This window comes from Protomyctophum bolini, assembly GCF_963924005.1.
Source record: "Protomyctophum bolini genome assembly, chromosome: 6".
Classification (NCBI taxonomy): Eukaryota; Metazoa; Chordata; class Actinopteri; order Myctophiformes; family Myctophidae; genus Protomyctophum; species Protomyctophum bolini.
In genome coordinates, this window is record NC_137867.1 from 25,764,254 (window position 1) to 25,785,991 (window position 21,738).

The 21,738-nt window shown below is 43.0% G+C and overlaps 2 protein-coding genes across 2 annotated transcripts; one reads left to right on the forward strand and one right to left on the reverse strand.

Annotated features, from left to right (window-relative positions):
• Window positions 1-1,271: 1,271 nt before the first annotated feature.
• Window positions 1,272-6,041, forward strand: LOC308316828 (uncharacterized protein; the record flags this gene model as incomplete). Its single annotated transcript, XM_080765619.1, has 4 exons — window positions 1,272-2,040; window positions 3,445-3,644; window positions 4,520-4,644; window positions 4,787-6,041. 4 exons carry the CDS (start codon window positions 1,272-1,274, stop codon window positions 5,991-5,993), a joined length of 2,301 nt encoding a protein of 766 aa, XP_080621745.1. The 3' UTR covers window positions 5,994-6,041.
• A 2,778-nt stretch (window positions 6,042-8,819) lies between these two features.
• Window positions 8,820-21,663, reverse strand: thoc5 (THO complex 5). The gene is made up of 20 exons (XM_080766950.1): window positions 21,541-21,663; window positions 20,850-20,955; window positions 20,109-20,252; window positions 18,900-19,013; window positions 18,520-18,617; window positions 18,243-18,389; window positions 18,018-18,132; window positions 17,686-17,818; window positions 17,496-17,573; window positions 17,144-17,187; window positions 15,608-15,707; window positions 13,193-13,301; window positions 12,994-13,095; window positions 12,337-12,433; window positions 11,720-11,837; window positions 11,513-11,616; window positions 11,326-11,413; window positions 9,741-9,856; window positions 9,389-9,579; window positions 8,820-9,276 (listed from the first exon to the last, which is right to left on the reverse strand). Exons 2-20 carry the CDS (start codon window positions 20,943-20,945, stop codon window positions 9,213-9,215), a joined length of 2,058 nt encoding a protein of 685 aa, XP_080623076.1. The 5' UTR covers window positions 20,946-20,955; window positions 21,541-21,663; the 3' UTR covers window positions 8,820-9,212.
• Window positions 21,664-21,738: the final 75 nt, after the last annotated feature.

The following is a 21,738-nucleotide window of genomic DNA, read 5'->3' on the forward strand; positions in this document are numbered from 1 at the left end:
TGTGTGTGTGTGTGTGTGTGTGTGTGTGTGTGTGTGTGTGTGTGTGTGTGTGTGTGTGTGTGTGCGCGCGCGTGCGTGCGTGCGTGCGTAATCAATAGGTGCTATAGGTGCAACACAGAATCTGCCTCCTCACGGAAGACAACACTTCAGAGCAGCTGATGAGAGACGCTCACAATCCCAGACTGTGGTCAGCTGTATTATTTGAGTTCATTGACGATTTGCAGGTATAGGCCTATTGAAGATATTATCATTTGGCCTTTCTGTCTTCTAGACTCTAAGGAGTGTGTATTCTCTACTATTGTATATGTTAAACACCACAAACTTCAGTGTTTAAAAAAAGATATCCTTATACTTCATTAACAATCTTGGCTTGCAGTGTAGGCCTACCTGTACAGGCTGTCCTGCACATCCAGAATTGATTGAGTGGACAAAAGAAAGAAGCATAAAATATAGACAGTAAAGGATGAAATTCACATGGTCAATGTGGCGTCATGAGGCAGACAACTCTAAAATGTGTATGTGTGAGCGTGGGTGTGTGCATGCCATGTGCACGTACAAATAATCTGTCAATGAGCCAGCAGGTGTGTGGGTCCCAGATGGCTTAGCGTGGATCTGCAAACTCACACTGCAGCAGTAGCTACAGAGCGCATCAGCAGAACACAGTGCACACCCACACGCCTGCCTCACATAATCTATAAGCAGACCTGTGCAAAAAAACTACATTGAGTTTAAAATATTTAAGTAATTTGGGTCATGAATGATTTATCTTGTTTGGATGGACAATTAAATAAACAAAAAGTTCACTACATGCAAGTCAAGCTCTGTCCCAGATTTAACATAGTAGATTTCTGAAGAAAAAAAGAAAGAAATAAAGAAGGTAAAAGTAAAAGTTGATGCTGCTCAGGATATGAAAACAGTTTCACTATAATAATTAGATTTCATCCCTTGAACTTCGCTGCACACAAACATCCCTGGCCTCAACCATCACTAATTTAAATAAAAAGTACACATGCACTTTGGGCCACTGACAATATTCTGATTAAGTCGTTTGAAATACACAGTGAAATTCTCTATGTTAATGTATCCATTTTAAACTATGTAACCTAACCTGCCAAATGCACCCTTAATGGTCCATTTAAAATAAACACCGACGTTTTTACTGTGTACAGAGCGCGTCACAGTGCTGAGTCGTGCGCTTTCCCTCCCTCGCCTATATAAACGCGGCACTCTCCTCCTGCTGCAGTGAGTGAGCATCCTTCGGTCCAGCCAAGATGAGTTTCTCGATGGACCACCACCACTACTATGGCCAAAGTGCGTCGTACCGCAAGGCTCGGCCGGCATCGGTCTCCTCCAGTGGCTTCCACTCTCAGCAGCAGCGCCGCCGCCCCACCTACAGCCAGCAGCAGCCCCTGCAGCTCCAGGACGGCCTGGAGAGCTACAGCGGAGACATGCGGAGGAACGAGAAGGAGATCCTGCAGACTCTGAACGACCGCTTCGCCGGCTACATCGACAAGGTCCGTAACCTGGAGATGCACAACAGGAACCTGGAGGCGGAGGCGGCCGCTCTGCGACAGAGCCAGGCGGGACGCGCATCGGTCGGTGAGCACTACGAGCGCGAGCTGGGCGACCTGCGGGGTCTGATGCAGCAGCTGACCGGCGAGAAGGCGCGCACGCTCCTGGAGCACGAGCACCTGCAGGAGGACATCCAGCACCTGCGGGGCAGGCTCGAGGACGAGGCTCGCAACCGCGAGGAGACCGACGCCGCCGCGCGGTCCATGAACAAGTACGTGGACGAGTGCCAGCTCACGCGCTGCGAGCTGGACAAGAAGCTGCGCGCGCTGGAGGACGAAGCCGCGTTTCTCAAGAAGAACCACGAGGAGGAGGTGGCCGAGCTCCTCGCGCAGATTCAGGGCGCGCAGGTGAACTTCGAGGTGCGGGACTCGCACAAGGCGGACGTCACGAGCGCACTGCGGGAGATCCGCTCCCAGCTGGACACTCATGCCAGCAAGAGCGCAGTGCAGACCGAAGAGTGGTTTAAAGGTAACACACAGGCATAACAAGCCACTTATTAGTTATTAACCACGAGCACTATGGCCTTAAATAAGTATATAAGTTAACCAGTGTACAAAATGTAACTATATCAATTACAAAGTTACAAATGGATAAATGCACAGGATTTTGCAGTGTATAATCTCACTATAGGCTACAGAAGAGAATGAGATAAGAAGAAACAATACTTTTTGACTCTAACTTTGTTTACCTCAATAACAGAGTCATGACAAATTATATATATACATATATATATTTGTAAATATGTGTGTGTGTGTGTGTGTGTGTGTGTGTGTGTGTGTGTGTGTGTGTGTGTGTAATTGTGTGTGTATATATATATATATACCGGTATATATATATATATATATATATATATATATATATATATATATTTTTTTTTTATCGTATAGAAAGACAATGACAATTAAACAAAATATAGGTTAAAATAAAGATCTAAAGGAATCTAGCCATCTGTTATAGTATAAATAACTATAGGCTATAACAGCCCTGCCAATTTTCTGCGTGCAGTTCTATGCATAATAATTGTGTTACATCATTGCCAGCAGCAGGATAATCATCTTTTGCTAGAAATATGCATTGCAGGGGTCTGATGATACGCATGCAGTGCAGGGAGGATAATTAAGTTATGCATCCACTGCCAGCTGCGATGGTTCTAGTTTTGGGGTTTTTCCCTTATATTTGGATCGTACAAATAACAGATTAGATCATTATTTTATGTTGAAAGACAGAGACAGATTGTTAAATAGATTGTTTTCAATCTATTTTCACTTGGACCGATATGTTATTGTGATGGGAGTGTATCCAAGGTCACTTAAATATGTAGAGCCAGATGCATGTATAATATTATGCTTAAAGCAAGGTTATGGTGAGTCAGGTGAGACTGCATGACACAGCATCTTCACCCAAAACAATGTCTATGCAGTACAGACGTTCTCAGGACTATGCATCCACTATACTTTAGCCTTACAGTATAATGCTAAATCAATATCCCTTAATAAAAGGTGAAAACCAAATGACCTTCCCTCTTTGCTGTCAAGCTGACTGCAGCAGTGACTCTGCTTGTTGGACAGGAGCTGAGTCAGACTGACAGATGGATACTTTCAAGGTTACTTTAAGGCTTCTATAGTAATTACTAGCAGTGCAGGTCAAAAGAGGGCAGGTCAAATGAGTTGACATTAAATGTCTGCTACGCACAAAGCCATAGTCTGAAGAGCAGTCTGCCTGGAAGTTGAATTGTGTCGCAATATGCAAAACAGACAGCATTTCACAAGTGTCTATCCAAACTTCTCAGATGTATACTGTGTACACAGTCACACAATTTCCCAAACACTTTACCTCTAACACATTGTTTTTGTGTGCCTGTGTACCCTGCAGTGCGCATGGAGCATCTGTCAGAAGCAGCGAGGACCAACCATGATGCAATCCGTGGCACCCAGGAGGAGATCTCAGAGTACCGCCGTCAGCTCCAGAGCCGCACCATCGAGCTGGAGACTCTCCGCGGTACCAAGGACTCATATGAGAGGCAACGCATGGAGAGCGAGGACAGGCACCATGGAGATCTCAACTCACTACAGGCACGTGTGTCAGCACACCACACTCCACTCTCTATTGTCAGCCTCATGTGTTAAAATTCTGAATGTTGGAGGGCAAGAGTGATCTCTGCACACACACAATACCATTCGAGATGTGAAGCAGTGAGCTTGTAGACCTGCCGTTTTCCCTTCCCATCTGAAATAGTTTAGTCTAGTTTAGTCTAGCCCTGGCCCAGTACACTCACTAACACACTGGACCAGGACTAGTCTTAGTCAACTAAATATCAAAAACCTTTATTTAGTCTTAATTCTGACAGCAAATTCTGATTTAGTCTTTTGAACACACCATTTAGTTTTACCCACCTTTGACTTTTAGTCTCACTGTCTCAGTCAACAAAATCTTAAAGTTTGGTACAAAAAAGAAATGGCACACAAGTTACAACACAGTTTTGTATGGGGGACAATACACTTCAAACAGTTTTCATATTCAGATGGGGGTCCAAATCAATTTGGGGGTCCTGACGTTGACTCGAACAGGTTCTGGGCACATCCATCTCCTGAGTAAGCCTGGGACCAAGGCTAATCTCCTACTGTAGTCAGTTAGCTATCCTCACCTGCTGGTCTCTTGACTAGAAGGTCATCTTGACTCTGATTCCATTTTTAGCCCGACACACACCGGCTGCGTCCCCCGCGCGGCGCCGCGCGGCGCACACAGCCGCCTCCATTATTTTCAATGAACCTAACGCACACCGGCTCCGTCCGCCGCGCGGAGCCGCGCCGCGCCACCCGGCGCGCCGATAGAACACAGTTCTATTTTCCAGGCGGCGCCGCGCAGCAACGCGCCGCGCCGCAGACGGTCGCAGCCGGTGTGTGGTGGGCTTTTGACAGAATATGTGCATGTGTTTTACATTTCACAGGAGACCATCCATCAGCTGGACTCTGAGCTGAAGAGCACCAAGTGGGAGATGGCCAGTCAGCTTAGGGACTACCAGGAGCTCCTGAATGTGAAGATGGCTCTAGATATTGAGATCGCAGCTTACAGGTTGGCCAGATATCTTTTTGGATTTTAATGTCATTGTATTTCAAGTGCTATAGATGACAGAACGTCACATTTAAAACGTAAAATTGGGCTGTGTTGAAAATATTACAGCATTTTCTATATTATCTTGTGTTGTTACAAACAGGAAGCTACTGGAGGGAGAGGAGAACCGATTTGTGCCAGGAGGCGGCCCATACTCCTTCCTCGAAAGCAGGATCCCTGGCCACTTGAAGGGAGATGAGATCTCTGATACAGTCATTGTGGAGGAGCAGACAGATGAGACCCAGGTCACTGAGGTGACAGAGGAGGCCGACGAAGAAGAGGAGAAAGAGGAAGGTGATGAAGCTGAGGAGGAAGAAGAGCAGGGCGAGGAAACCAAAGAAGAGGAGAAGGAGGGAGATGGTGAGGAAGATGAGGATGACAAAGGGGAAGAGGGAGAGGAAGAGGAGGAAAAGGGAGAGGAAGAGGGAGAAAAGGGAGAGGAAGAGGAGGCGGGTGAGGAAGATGAGAAGTCTCCTGCAAAGGCTGCTTCTCCTCCATCCAAATCTCCCCCCAAAACCCCTCAGCCCAAATCTCCTACTGTCAAATCACCCGAATCTAAATCACCTCAATCTAAATCACCACCATCTAAATCACCTCAATCTAAATCACCACCATCTAAATCACCGATGCCAAAATCCCCTGCCAAGTCCCCTGCTGTCAAATCCCCTGCATCCAAGTCCCCTGAGTCAAAATCCCCAGCTCCGAAATCACCACCAGCTAAATCACCTGCAGCCAAGTCGCCAGTTTCAAAGTCCCCAATCAGCAAATCCCCTGAATCCAAATCTCCCCCTCCCAAATCCCCTCTTCCCAAAACCCCGGAACCAAAGTCCCCAGTCAAGGAAAAGGCAACACCCCCTGCTGCAAAAGATACACCAAAGGAGGAGGAGAAAGTTGAGCCTGCTGCCCCTGTGAAGGAGGAGAAGAAGCAGGAGCCCAAAGACAAGGAGCCTGAGAGCAAGCCGGAAAAAACTGATGTGAAGAAGGAGGAGGAATCCCCAAAGAAGGCAGACGATCCTAAACCTGATGCTCCCAGCAAGCCTGCAGAAGACAAGTCTGCCCCCAAAGACAGTCCCACCCCTGCCAAGGACGAGAAGCCGTCCCCACCAAAAACAGAGGACAAATCGGAAGTGAAGGCTGCCCCTAAAGCAGAGGCCGAGAAGGAGACCAAGAAAGAGGAGAAGAAACCAGAGGAGAAAAAGGAGAAGGCTGACAGCAAGGAGGACAAAGACGGAGGGAAGACGACTGAGATGGCGGAGAAGTCCTCCGGCACAGAGGCCAAGGAGAGTAAGGATGAGAAGGTCAAGAAGTGAGACTACAAAAGCTGTGACCATTTCCAGGGTTTGAAGACAGGAGGAGGTTGAGACGCCAAAGAACTTTAAGGGGGTGGGGGGGGGGGGGGGGCAGGACAGCAGATGTCCAAAGCAAAGCAAAAGCAAAGTGGGTGACATGATTGACAGTATGTATGTAAGCAATAGTGATTCTCTAGCAAATACTACTACCCCCACACAGCACACAGGTATGGCCATTACACACCCCTATGATGCTTCTGATGTATGACTGTATGAATGCAGAATGCTCTAAAACTCTTATCTGAATGTTGACTACTGCCCTTAATAATTACAAGTGCATTTAAATAGAATCCCAATGGGACCGCAGGGGTTTGTACCGACATGCCCTTGAGGGTAGAAGATGTAAAAAAAAAAAAAGGAAAAAAAAATCAAGCTAAAGATTGTGACAAATGAATATATAATATATAAATGTATATTTATTGATATCTAAATGTCTATATTATATTTACAGATATAGAGGTAAGAAAGACTTGAACTTGCTCGCTGCGCACCTTATTGCGGTTTCTGCTGATGGCTGAACTGCAACGTTTCACTCTCCTGTCTGTAATGCTAGGACAAAGATGACTGTGCTATGTATAAACTGTTGAGAATATGCAAACAGACGAATAAAGGTAAAGAAATAATAAACAGGTTTTATGACTTCTCATTTCACCAAGTATGATATCATTGAAATAACACATCAGATGCAACAAAGAATGAAGGCAACAAGTGTATACATTTCCTCATGCTGTGTCTTACACTGCATTGCGGCTAAGAGGGGGAGCTGTACCCTCCTAAATCTGCCACCCCACCCATACTGATGTCTCAGAGTCCAGGTTCATACATAAATCAGGAAAATAAGAGGCTACTAATAGTTACACCGAACAGGAATACAGTATCACAGTATTTCAGGCAGCACTTCTGCCAAAACTAGCCACCAAATAATTCCTCTAGTCTGCCTGAAACAAAAGGTCAACGGTAACATATATTAATTATTTATTATATAAATAAACAAATTGCCTGTACAATATAGGCTTCGTTAAATGAGCAATTACGGCTATCATTCACAAAGTCAACGAGAAAGGTAATAAATATGTGATGAGGAAAAACTCAACTGTGATGAATACTGTTTTAAGCTATTTATAGATAAAGTACATCATTCCCCAGAATAGCTGTTCCTTTGAACAGGATTTATTACTGACTACACCCAGTAAAAGTACAATTGGATACAAACGCCATCCTCTTATCTCATCTATGTGTTAATAGTAGATGCCAGTTCAATTTAGGTAAATGAGAAACCTCTTTTGCACTTACTGCTTGCTGCTGGACACAATTCAGCTGACAGTGGAAAACTTTGTCCTGGCATGGCCTGCCTCATCTACTGTACTGGCCAAACGCAGTCTCACTGCACCCGATCAACGGCTGGTATTAATATCATGATGAATATAAGGAATAAGGATACATGAAAACACTTAAAGGACAACTTTGTTTTTTTAACCAAGGTTCAGGTTGTTATTAGAGAAAGTAAAAGATGAGTGTTACTTTTAGCTATTTTTAACAGGGGGCGGAGGCATTCATACACATTTTAAGACGATTTCATTATTATTCCTCATTAGTCCTACTAGACCCCATGAAATTACTTCTGGCCAAAAAAGATCACGGGATCTACTGAATGTGAAGGGGGAGTGGATACTAGGGGAATGCCATACTGTGTCGTAGGCTCAATATGTAAGTTTGTCATCTCCCCCTTCACATTCAATAGATCCCGTGATCTTTTGTGGCCAGATGTAATTTCCTTGGGTCTAGGACCAGTGCCATCGCTACGTATACACACAATACGCACTGCGAGTAGGGCAATACACCGAGGGGGGGAAACTAAATGTGCCAAAAAGTGCCAAGCCGACCCTCATAACACATTTCTCCATGTGTAATAACTGTCTACAAGTACAATTGTCTACAATTATCCCTGGTTGCTTTGACTGATGGGCAGAGAAATGTGAGGGAACTAATTTCAGTGTGGTACAAAAGATCAGCACCTAATCAACCACCACCATTGCATGTAAGAAGCAATAATGCACAGTATTCCAGTGTCCACTTCCTCTTCCACTGCTTTCAGAATAACTAGGCTTCACATTTTGAAAATGTGCATTAAAAGGACGATTTCAGCCATTTTCAATCTATCTTCATATAATTGGTCCGCTCTAATGCTTCATAATATGGTACCATTTTTGTCTACCCCGTCTGTGCCTTAGAGGGCTGTGGGCAGTTCAGAAACTGGCCATAATGACATAATCAACAGCGAATCCAAGCGAATAGAAACAGCAGGCTTTCTATTGCTGGAAAGCTAGCATACTAAAATGGAAGCCATGATTGTTCTTGAGGTAATAAGATTAAATAAAAAATGAGAAATCTTGTTTAAAAAAAAATGTCGTCGTCACTGGTAGCTTTCTGAAGTGTCCACAGGTGTCCTGAGACAGACAGAAAAATGGTACCATTTTATCATGAGCATTAGTGAGGACCAATTTCCATGACAAGGACCTCCAAATAGCCTCCCTTACAGGCGAGATGGCTTAAATAATTTATATATATTAAAAAAAGAAAAAATAGGTATGAACCTGCAGATCTATTTTAGCCAATGACAATGACATGGCCAAAATAGGGACGGAAAGTGGTCAGTGGCACAATAATCTTATGAATTTAGTTGTAAAATGTGCTTTATAAATAAAGTCTGAGACAGTTAATTGGAATTGAAATGACAATTTTAATGGAGTTTTTTATGACGCATGAGTCCCCACCCCTCCCATTTTCCTTTCCTTTTAAAAAACTGTTCTATATACCAGAAACATTTACCTCTGTGGGAATGACTCAGCTAAGAGCACTGCTGAACACCAATAGCATAATCATCAGCTTTAGTACTTTCTAAACCTATAAATAGAATAGCAGAGAGAAAGGTTGAAGTTGAAAAAGGGAGGAAACGTTTGAGTGAACAGCAGAAGAGGTATTGAAAACATCAAGATACAAGGTTATTCAAGAAAATGACATTTTTTATTTTCAAAGTCATAAAGAACATAGTGATAAAAAAAGAACACTATTAGGGGTACACAGTATGTGAGGTTCAAACTAAGGTCCTACGGTTAAAAAGATAGACCCTGTGTGGAGTTAGGGACATACGGTTCGCTACGGTGGTGTGCTATGGTCATGTTAACGATGACTGAAGAAGCCCTGGGGATGGTTGTACTTGAATGGCTTCAGGCGGTTGGGACCCCTGAGAGAGAAGAGAGAGACTTCTTAGTTATGTTTATAAAGATGAATTTGCAGCTTTTTGTCTTTTTCTTATGTTTGCGAGCAGTTCACTGGTCACTGCTGCAGGCCTGTACCTAACAGTGCGTAAGCACATCTTTTCACGTGGGAACTCCCGAGGTCCTTCTACGCTGTCGTCTTGGCTGTCCGTCTCCAAATACACATCCAGACAGACACACAGGCGTGCTATCTGATTGGTCAGCAGCTGGTGGCCTGGACGGGGTCCCTGGAGCTCATTTTTGAACACATTCACCTCACTCTCCATGGCCTGAGACAGGGTAAGAAAAATGTTCACAGACTGAACAATGCTATATGCTGAATATGCTAACTAGAGCATAATAAAAAGGTAACTTAAAATACTGGTTTATAAGATAAATTATATAGACAAAGAAAGAGATGACAAATTATTTGATTATTATTCTTTCTTACTCTGAGGTTGTCATCGGTACGTCCACTTCGCTCTCCCTTCCAGCTGAGCGAGAGGGAGAATAGAGGGGAAATTCCTGGGTAACGGGGGCTCAACACCACCGCAGCCTGGAGACGAGCTGAGGTGATAGAAAAACTGATAAACAATCTAATCACAGACAGAAAACGGTAGTTTGGTAGTAAAGTCCATCATCAATAGAAGTACAGGAGATTTTCTTTTTACTGCCCCCACCCTCCAATCCTTCAAAACTGCTTTGATTCAATGTTTCGATCACTGGGATCTTCTTCAGGAAACTCAGAAGATCCCAGTGATCGAAACGTTGAATCAATAAAACAGTGGAGCAGGGTTTTTCCTACCAGTGTTGTGGACTCCATTTCTTCCTCAGATATTAATATTAACATATCTAGTCCACTGGTTCCCAAAGTATGGTTCAGGGACCCCCCAGAGATCCTTGAGGGGCTTCCAGGGGTCCCCAAGTAAATTTTATTATATTAAGAACCAAATGGACAATTAAGGGTCTGTAATTCAGGGAGTATACAAATGGAACCAAATGGACCCGTAATACACTACACATTTTACAGTGTAGATTGAAGTTCTAGAGATAAAAAGCATATGAAATGCGGGTCCATGGCCTAATGCAGGCTTTCCCAAACTGTGAATCAGTAATCATGTAGCTCTACAACAGAGGCAGCCACACACACACACACACACACACACACACACACACACACACACACACACACACACACACACACACACACACACAGAGTGTACAGGGTTTGATTAAGGTGGATTAAGCATTGACATTGGATTGAGTAATTTACTATGCCCAACTAACCAACTATTCATCTGTCGTCAAGGATTGTAATTATATCACGTGACTTCAGATTCTACTGAGAGATCCTTGGTCACACTAAGTGGTCCTTCGAGCCTATTCATGGACCCTCAACCCCCGAGGGCCTTTTGGCATATTGGGAAGGTGACGGAGGCAATACCAGGTGAAGACGGCCGCGTGAGAATGGCCGTGGTACAGATAGGCAGCCGCACCTACACACGACCTGTGGCACGACTGATTGAACTCCCAGAACTGCCCGCCACAGCCGCAGTGGCAAGGGAAAACGATTAGTGGCCACGAATAGTGAAGTTACTAGCCTCACTGGGGGGAGGTTACCACGGATACGGGATGTCTCTCTGACATGACAGCAGGGACGTCAGAGGCGACATCGCCAGACTATAAATATAAAGGTCTAGACTCTAGACAGATTAAGGTGGATTAAGCATTGACATTGGATTGAGTAATTTACTATACCCAACTAACCAACTATTCATCGGTATTCAAGGATTGTAATTCTGCCCGTGCTAACCACGATACAATCCTCTGCCCCCAATATCACGTGACCAGACTTCAGGTTCTACTGAGAGATCCTCGGTCACACCCCCCATTTCCTGTCAGCTTACTCTAAGTGTAAACTATCAAATAAAGGCAGAAAAAGGCCCAAAATTATCTTACAAAAATAATAACAATAATAAAATAACTTAATAAGGTTGAGAATCATTGAACAAGCATACACAGTCCCTATGATGTACCTGTGCCTCTCTCCACCACACTCATGAAGTACAGGTCAGTCTCCTTAGCCAGACCAGCATCTATCACATGCTGCGTAAACATCAGGTCCTGGCAAGAGAGAGAAGAGCAGAATATCAGTCAAATGTCCTTGGCTTTGTAGTTTTATTACAGGCAGATTCTTATCATGAAGGGCATGCGTGCAATTACCCTGTACTCTTGGTGTGAGACTGTAGTCCAGCGAGCCAATCGGGAGATGACTTTGGCAGGGAAGAGATGCTGACACTCACTGGAGACTGGGACGATGCTGTGCTCTGGGGACAGAATAAAGAATGCGTTCAGTGACATTCACAACGTCCGAGCGTTGACCATATATCAAGGGACGGATGAAGTTGCACATGTGTGTGTCATTTCTACCCAGTGAGGCGAACTGTTTGTGCAGGGCAAGACGTGACTGGACACGCCCCCTCAGCAGTTTCATGGTACTCTCCATGTGGCTGGCACTCAGAGAACTGCCCCTGCCGCGGCACACACCCTGGAAACAACACAGAGCAAGGTCACATCACACCAATTTATCTCCATGTTATGTATGCAGTTATTTCCTCAGTGTTTTTACACTCCAAGAGCCTACTGAACAGTCAAATGAAAATCCTCATTGTTAATTTATCCACTGTAACTCTTGGAGTGTACAAATGTAACCAAATAAGTTGAATGAACACTGAGGATACTGTGTGGGATTATTACCAAAAATCAGACTTGTACATCACCTTTGAGGGAAAGCAAGAGAGATCCATGATTTTGTAACTTCAGTTTTTCGTACATTGTACAAGACGTTTTCAATATCTTCATACTATCTTTCATATGAGGCCTACCTAAAATCCTCAGTGATATCCTGAGTTTACAACCAAATTAACCCTTACAGGTCCATTCCCTTTGTACAACCTCAGTGTCACATTAACAGGATTTTATTTTACTGTGCAACTAGTCTATTAGAGATGTTATTATATAGCTGTTAGAAGTGAACAGCCACACACCTCTGGGGCATCGCTGGGAAACTGCAGTCCTCCGAGACTCTGGACCCACAGGTAGGGGTGGCCCAACTCCTCAATGTAGTCAGCAAATGTCACGATCCTTACAAGAGAACAACATGCTTCACTCTGCTTGTTTTGTATAGTGATACAGCGAGTGAAATGTCAAGCTTATTGTGCTATAAATATATATCACTGTCACTCTAGCATAGTGCCATTTCTGCTCCACTAAGTGAGACCTAAAAGTTGGCAGGAGTGCAAGTCTAAAATGTATGGGGTGGTGTTAATTAATTAGCTCCTTTTATGTTATAGCATGATTCATTCATTCTGGACATATATTTAATTTTAAAGGACCATACTGGTATTTTTTGCCTATGACGAATCACGAGCATACCATACTTCAAAGCATACCATGACTTGTTGAATTTTGGATTAAGCCACTGGATTCCATTCCATGACACTCACTTGATAGGTAGTGCACTAAATATCACTAGAGGTTTTCTTTTTGACAAAGTTGTGAAATTGTCGCTTTAATGTGTTTTAAAAGCACAGGATGATTTTAAAGATCTAGCCAAAGATTGCCTGTATGGTTCTTTAACATCTACTTGTCTTAAAGCTTAAAGGTAATTCACCCTGGTGTTGCAACATGCTTAAAATCCTTACCCGACTTTATCAAATTGGTAGCGGTTAGCTGGGTTGGGTGTTTCCTGGCCCTGGTCATTGGCATAGAGGCAGTTGAGTAGAGTATTTGAGTTCAACAGTTCACTGGGAGAAAAAAAAAAAAAAAAACATTCGTTTATACAATCAGGAAAAATAAGACAAAAATCTAAGTGGGACACAGCACACGCACTCCTGTACACACCATGCACTGACGGCTGTGGTGAGGTCAGTCGAGGTGGACACCTTAGTCTTCACAGTTATAATGTTGAGGTTCATCAGGTAGTAGAAGAACAGATGGAGAACACTGCCATCTGGGGAGACAGGAGGGATGTACAGCTTTACTTACCCTTAAACACAAAAACCAGTGATTCAACTAAACCGTTGTTGGACAGATATTAAGGCTTGGATGGCTTCTAATTATTTAACACTCAACGAGGGAAAGACTGAGGTGCTGGTTTTTTATCATGCCCCAAGCTATCCCAACGCTGACCTTGGCCCACTCAGCGCCAACACTCGCCCCTCACCAACAAATTCAGATTTGATAAGCAGATTAGTGCCGTTGTCAGATAGCTTTTTCCAACTAAGGCTGCTGGCCAAGATCAAGGCCTATCTACCACCCTCAGACCTAGAGAAAGTTGTCCATGCCTTCATTTCCTCGCGGATTGACTACTGTAATGCCCTGTACCTTGGAATCGATCAATCTGCTATCTGCTAAAAAGCGCAATCATATTTGATTCCCTACACTGGCTCCCAGTTCGCTTTAGAATTGATTTTAAATTATTATTGTTTGTCTTCAAAGCCCAAAATGGGCTTGCCCCCCCCCCCCCTTACCTCTGCGAGCTCATTAAACCATATGTCCCAGCCAGACCCTTGAGGTCAGCTGACCAACTAGAGGTGACCGAGCCTTCTCTGTGGCCGGTCCCACACTGTGGAATGCCCTGCCCCTTCCCATTCGCTCTGCCCAGTCCCTGGGTGTTTTTAAATCTCTCCTAAAGACCCACTTTTTCTCCCTGGCTTTTAATGTTTGATAACATATACCCTTCTTATACCACGTTTGTATATATACTTCTGCTCTCACTTGTTGCTTTGTTTTCTTTCTTCATATGCTCTTGTTGTTGCTTTGTTTTTGTTTACATGCTCTTGTTCAGAACTTTGGTTTGTCTTCGGTCAATGTAAATGTGCTATACAAATAAACTTTGATTTGATATGATTTGATGTAAAATAATGTTACCTCATTATGTCACTGCTTAATTCAACTGCTTTATGCTCAACTGTTTTATTCATTAATAAATGGAACCTGGGTGTGGGGGGGGGTAATAGGCTGCGGACAGTGAAGGGATACTATACTATACTTTCAGCACCTTTTTGCAGTTACAGTGACACTGCACACAATGACACTCTGGTCACTCACAGCAACTACTATAGTACACTGCAATGACACTCTGGTCACTCACAGCAACTACTATAGTACACTGCAATGACACTCTGGTCACTCACAGCAACTACTATAGCACACTGCAATCAACATGTAGCAAACAAGCTACTACACTCAGCTGCATTAGAAGAAAATGCAAGGCTGGGAACCCACCTGTGAGCAAGCACCCAGGAAGAGGCGATTAAAACATGCTTACAGAATGCTGTAGTTGCTGCTGTTTCATACTGCTGCAAGCATCTCTGTCGCCTCTTATTTTCGCCCTCCCCACCCTTTTTTGGTGCTTTAGATAGAGTTACGCCTGCAATGCAGATCCCCCCTCCAAACTGTCAGTGATACCTCATCACCAACAGGGGGCAGACTAGGGTCAACTGGTGTCATGACCTGATGATGAGTAATACTGATAGTAGACTGGGCCAAAGTTAAACAATATAGAACGTAGGTCTGTTGTATTATGTATGTTTGGGTCAGACTTATTGCAGCTATTTCAATGGAAAATTGTGCTTTTTATATAGCGATTTTATTCAAAGCACTTTATAATGTGCATTACTGTTAAGCATTAAACTCTTTGTACATCAAATACAATAACCTATGCACACTTTATGTGAGTGTTATGTATTTTATTGACTCTCAATGACCATAATCGATTACCTTAAACAGAGAGAACAATATAACACCATGTTCAACCTTTGCTTTACCCCTCTATCCCCTCTTATTCCTCTAACAGGCTAAGGTTGGTCTCTGAGGCCCAGAATTGGCCTCAGTTGTCTAGACCAGGGGCCCCCAATCTGGAGGTCTCCGACACCTTGCCTCACACATTTATATTAATTTTATTCAAACAATTGACAGCGCCCAGGTGCAATAAACATAATCTTGTTTGGCCTGCATTGTTATCGCCAGCCTGGTGGAAATAACAACAAAAGGCACCAACCTGCTCATTGGAAGTAGTTGCTCAGGGATACTTTGACACAAGTCTCTCGAGACAGTGTTGAATTAAATTCAAATTCAAAGAAAAGAGGGTACCGTTTTAAGTGTTTTTAGTTTTACATTATTTTTGACAGGTTCAACACTAACCCAGGGGGAGCAGCGATCGAACCGGGAACCGTCCGATTCCCAATCGGTCATTCTAGCTCCTGCGTTGCTGTCATCCCAAAACACATAATGACTTAATAACTTGTGAGTTACCTTTACACTTGAGATCTAAACAAAGGGACAGAGGGTGTCTCTTCAGCATCTCACGTCGCTTATCATCAAGCTGGCCTCCTGTGGTGGGTCTTCTCCTCTTCTGTAAGATGAGAACATCGGACAGGAAATAAAACAACCCATGAGGGTAAACCAAAAGAAAAGGGCAGAGGATGTTCAGCCGTCCGGCGGCGTTGGTTAAGGGATGCCAAACCACCATGCGCTCTGATCCTCCTCAGATTCTTACCCTAATCATGCCAAACCCATACCATACTAACAGTACCTAACCTGAACTAGCTGCCAGCTATAACCATGTGATTGCCCCTTATCTTTTCCTTTTTTACAAATCTTCTTGATTTTTGCACAGACAATAAAAACATGTGGCAACTTGCAAGTGATAAATGAAAGAAGACTGTCTTTTTACAAAAGAATACAAACACTGATCAATGAAAACACTTTTAAATGAAATGAAACACCTTTAAACAGAGAGCATAAATGGTGTGTCAAAACAAAGCAAAATAAGACAATAACCAAACAAAATCACTCATTCATACCGAGGAATAAAGGGGGGGGGGGGGGGGGGGTGTTCCGATTCAAGACTAGTCAGTGAGTTCTTCCACTATGCGGTGTCCAGAAAGGGTTGTCAGGCCTTATGGAACATCTTCAAGGAAACGTTAAGGGTAAATCAAATCCTTTCAATTCGGAGTGATTGCCCCTTATCAATAAAATCATGGAGCGTTCAACGGTTAAATATCCACTATCAAAGAAAAAAGCTAAATACATGTTATACATTGTGCTATATCAAGTCTGAGATCAGCAACAAACATGTATCCAATTTCAGCTGCTCACAAGCAGTGAAATGCGATCGTGACTTTACATTTCAACCCTTGACAATTACAGAAAAAAATGGACCAACATGCAGTTTAATGGGAGGGACAGATGGAGGGAAGGATGTATGGAGGAAATGTGAGACCTTTCAACAGAGATGCCCCAGTAGTGAGTGCAGCAACAAATGCAAGATGGCTAGGCCGCAAGCCTAACAGGGGACCCACAGAGGACCTCCCTCAGCAAAAGAGAAGTCCCAATAGAGTGATTAAAAATAAATAAAGACGGATATAGAAGACAGAGTCTTGAGAGTGTGTGTGAGGGAGGGAGAGAGATAGAGAGAGATCGAGAGGGGGTCATTGATGATGCTGAGTATATGCTAGTGTGAGCTCCGGTTACAGTCACCTAGCCATTCTCGGTAAATATTCCCAGAATCCCTCGACTGGCACCAAGCCGGACGCAGGAAGCAATCAATAGCTCTTCCCTCACACTGTGCAAGTCTGTGCCAGACCACAGTATGTGAGCTTCAGTGGAGTGTTGGTACGCAAGGGGACAGCTGAACTCACTGTGTGTGTGTGTGTGTGTGTGTGTGTGTGTGTGTGTGTGTGTGTGTGTGTGTGTGTGTGTGTGTGTGTACATGAATGCATGTGTGTATGCATGTGGGAGAATAAGTGAGAATGCGGACACAAAGTGTCGTGTCATGGTGGCACTCACAGTTTTTTCCTGCTCCTCTTCTGCATCAGAGTCACTCTCATCATCTGGACACAGAGAACGGGGAAAAGGTTTACATTCTTGCTCACAGGACAATTGTTAAGAGATGTTATGAAAGTTCCCAAACATTTAAATATAGCAGAAATTTCCATCTTCATATGCATCGAGATATGCTACTTGACTTGACATGACAAAATAATGAGAGCTTAAGAGGTTAAGAACGTAAGCGGCAATTAATTTAGCCTCAAAGCAATTTGTTAGATTCTCAAACTTGCATGTAGACATTTTGTTTGTGTCTGTATTATTTATGTATACAGTATATACTGCACTTGTGTGTTGTGTGAAGAGCTTTTACCCTGGGAGTCCTCTGGAGGTTTGGATAAAGCCTTGGCCTCTTCTACATCTCCGCTGATCGACACACACAGATTCTTGTCTGAAATATTAACAACAGAAACAAATCCTTAAAACTCACTTATGCTCCCAGACGGACTATAAAAGGCACATATACTGTACTTGTGCAGCGTCTGGAAGACATTAAGACTTACCGCAGGCCTGTCCGTAAGCAGAGGCTTGAACAAACAATACATAGAGAGAAGGGGGCAGGTGCCGGGCGATCTCCGTCTGTTTCTGAGTCTGCTCAAAGGGCATGGACAGATACTCCTGCACTGGCAGAGATGCCTGTGAGAGGACCGAGGATCAATACATAAGTGAAAGAAAATACACCAACGATTAACACATCTTAAAAAACAAAACAAAAACATCCACAGCAATGAGATATGAAAAAGCATGCTTTCAAAAATGAACAAGAGAAGAGAAGAACAGCATAGCTTCCTTCCCCATGTGTAACGCAATAATACACTATCCAGAGTGTGTGTACCTGCATGATAGCGTTCAGGCCCGGCTGCAGGCTGCTCAAATGCTCCTTCTTGACCTCAATGGTCTTCTGTATCTTCTCTTTAGTGGTTTGAGACTCCTTGTATTTCTCTGCCAGCCTACAACCATCAACAATGTATAAACTATCAGTTTAAAAACACCATCTAATACAGTGTTTTATAAAGTCCACTTGGGACCTGTGTGTATTTGGATTAGTGTCTCTGTGCACCTCTTTCTCTGTTCCAACTCCCAGTCGAGTCGTGCCAGAGTGAGCTGGTGGGAGTCTTCTTTGGTGATGTGGGGCCTGGATATCACTAAGGGGGCATCCTTGTAAAACTCTTCCTCACTCACCAAGTCTATCTCTTCATGCTTAGATCTGGAACAAGGAAAGGGAAAGGACGTTTAACTTTGCCTTTTAGATAGGACAGTAGCCTGAAAGATCGGCAAAAACACATGTAACATAATATTTAGTGAATTATTGTGCAGCCTCTAGTAAATATGCTTACTTGAACTCCAGACATTTGCTGATTTCTTTCTGCAGGTGCATGACCTCATACAGGAGGTTCTGCAACTGAAGGTGTAGCACATCCACTTTCTGTTTTGCCTACAAGAAACATCACATATAAAGATGATAAGATGGATAATTCTGGCTCATTTAAAAATGTATTTTTAAATTAGACTTACCAAATACCATGATACATTATCAAATATTGTAACGGAATGACTTTGGCTAATTTGTTTATTTTTGTCAACCCCATAGTTTACTGATTCTAAAAGGGACATTATTGTAGAGGGAAAGGGTTCTCATTTGGATTGTGGGTGAGCTCATTTTCAACCATCTCACTATATACGTACAGTATGGAACATAATGCATTATGCAACTTACCTCATGTGTCTGGTCTCGACCTCTCTTTAGTCGCATATGAGCCAAACGATTGAGTTTCTTCAGATTCATGAAATGGATACAGCTCTGCATACGTCTCTGCTCAACCTCAGCAGACTGAAAGGGAAAGAGACATCTTGTCAGTTTATCATACACAGTTGATGAGGGTACAGACTAGAGGGACCGAAACATCAGTCACTAAACTAAAACAACGAAAACTAAAAGACTGCTTAGCAAGATGGTGTTGTGTGCAGGCACACTACACTTTGTCTTTCTTTTATCTGTATTGTATTGTGTTTTTGTATGGACGTAGTGTTGGGTGCTTGCACATATGCACACATGGCATCAACGCATGGTGTTGTGTGCAGGCACACTACACTTTGTCCTTCTTTTATCTGTATTGTATTGTGTTTTTGTATGGACGTAGTGTTGGGTGCTTGCACAGTTGCACACATGGCATCAACGCATGGTGTTGTGTGCAGGCACACTACACTTTGTTCTTTTTTATCATTCATTCATTTTTTAAGAGCCTGCCCAGGGACTACAGATGAAATTTAGCTTCGGCTAACTCTGGCCCATTTACATTGATGTGAAAACTGACATGTTGATTATTGAGCTTTGTCCCTGTCAAATAAATAAATAAATAAATAAAGAGCAGTGTGCGAGACCTTTTATTCATGAAATATGTTCATGATTGCTTCAGTTGTCACTGTCCAACACACCTGCATCTGAACAAAGTGGATGTGCGAATTGCATAGCTTATCATCAATTTTATGTATGATAAGCCTTATCATACATAAAATCCTCAGTGATAACCTAAATACGTGTGTGCGAATGTAACCAGATGGTCTTTTTGGTTACATGTGTGTACACGCTCAGTTGCAAATTGATAAATGAACAGAGGATTTTATTGCGTAAGTGCAACCTCAGTAGGTTAGGTAACTGTACTTATCAGGCAGCTGACGAATGACTGTCTAATAAGCAACGCTGGCCTGCTGTCAAACATCACAGGTTGTGTGTCTTTGTCCCCACCACCACAACTCCTTTCCGCTGTGTTTTGTTTTGTTTTGTTACAGTACCTCCCTGCTCTCATAGTATTCAGTTTATACAGAACATGGAGTAATATCACATAGGATCAGCGCTGTTTATACTAGTAGGGAAAACTGCGGTATAGTACATTTGCACTGATTGTGTGTGCTTGATGTGTCTCACCCCATCCTTAGCTCCATTAGCTTTAAGTTCCTGTATCTCTCCCATAAGTTTGGCCAAACTCTCACACGTCTGTTTGTATTGCAAATAGTCCTGCTCTGGATCCCTTCCATCCAACTCCACCTCTTCACTGTACACGCGGACATCCTGGGAGAAAAAGAAAAGCATACATCTTTGCACAATTTTATACTATCAAATGTGACTAACTTGACCAAGCCCTATCAGCATGAGCTCATTGTTGAAGGTTGTCCCAGCTCAATTGGCTAGCATTATCATCAAAACTAGTAATAATAACATGAAGTCATGAATGCCATTTAATACTTCAGCTATTAAAAAAGCTCACGAGATGTGAAGCAGTGAGCTTTGTAAACCTGCAGTTTTTCCCCGCTTCTTCCCATCTGAAATAGTTTAGACTAGCCCTGTTCCAGTGCACTCGCTATTCGCCAACACACACTACACAATCGTAGTCTTAATTTTGACAGCAAATTCTGATTTAGTCTTAGTCTTTTGAACACACCATTTAGTTTTACCCACCGTTGTCTTTTAGTCTTAGTCAACACATTTTTTTAAGTTTTGTACAAAAAAGAAATTGCACACAACACAATTTTGTATGGGAAACAATACACTTCAAACGGTTTCATATTGGGGGTATATGGGGGTCTGCTTCCAAATCAATTTGGGGGTCCTTGTCTCCTTGACTTGAACAAGTTCTGGGAACATCCATCTCTAGTGGGTTATCCTCACCTGCTGGTCTCCATCTCGGTTACGTTTCATCTCCGGAGTTCCTCCTTCACCGCGGAGCACCTTAGCCTTCCGCTTCTTCAGGGCATCGGAGGACATGATTTGCTGGCTATGTATTAAAATAATTTAGTCTAAATTATCAAATGTAAAATGAAAACGATTTAAATCAGTTGACTACTAAGAAATGGTAAACAGATATTGAAGAGGCTTTGGATGTGTATAGTGGTTAATTGGAGTAGTCAGCTGTAGGGTAGCTGGGTGGGGGTCATAGACTGTAAAGGTGGGGGTAGGAAACTGTGATGGGACATTGTTTGCCTTGCCTTTGTTTGTTTAACTGTAATGTTTATTATTATTTTATATTTATGGACATTTCCTGATGTTTCTTCGAAGATTGTTTAGCATTTGTGCTGCCATGGGGTTGTGGGGGGGAAAATATATGTGAATAATTGCTTTGAAAATACTATGTTGTAAAGAAAAAATAAACAAAAAAATGGGTAAATAAAGAATGCCAGTATTTGCCCGCAAGTAACGTTAGCTAAACTAGCTGGTTGCGATGGACCAGTCGACCAGAGCTAAGTAGGTCAGTGGAACTAGCTAGCTCTGAAGCTAACATGTTAGTTTCGCACCTTTATAAATTACAAAATGATCGAAGACACTTCGTGATTGGGAAGTTAAGACAGAATCATGTGCTTACCCGTTGAAAAAGGAAGGGGGAAAAACACAAAAGTGAAATCTATAATTTGCGGATTAATTCCTCAATAACGTGGTCTACTCTGTACACACTCCAGGTTCTCTTCGTTCAGTGCGCTGTCTAGTACGGAAGCTTGCAGGCCACAAACTTCACAAAGGCCTCTGTGGCGCTATATGTCCTATACTACCACCTACAGTAAAA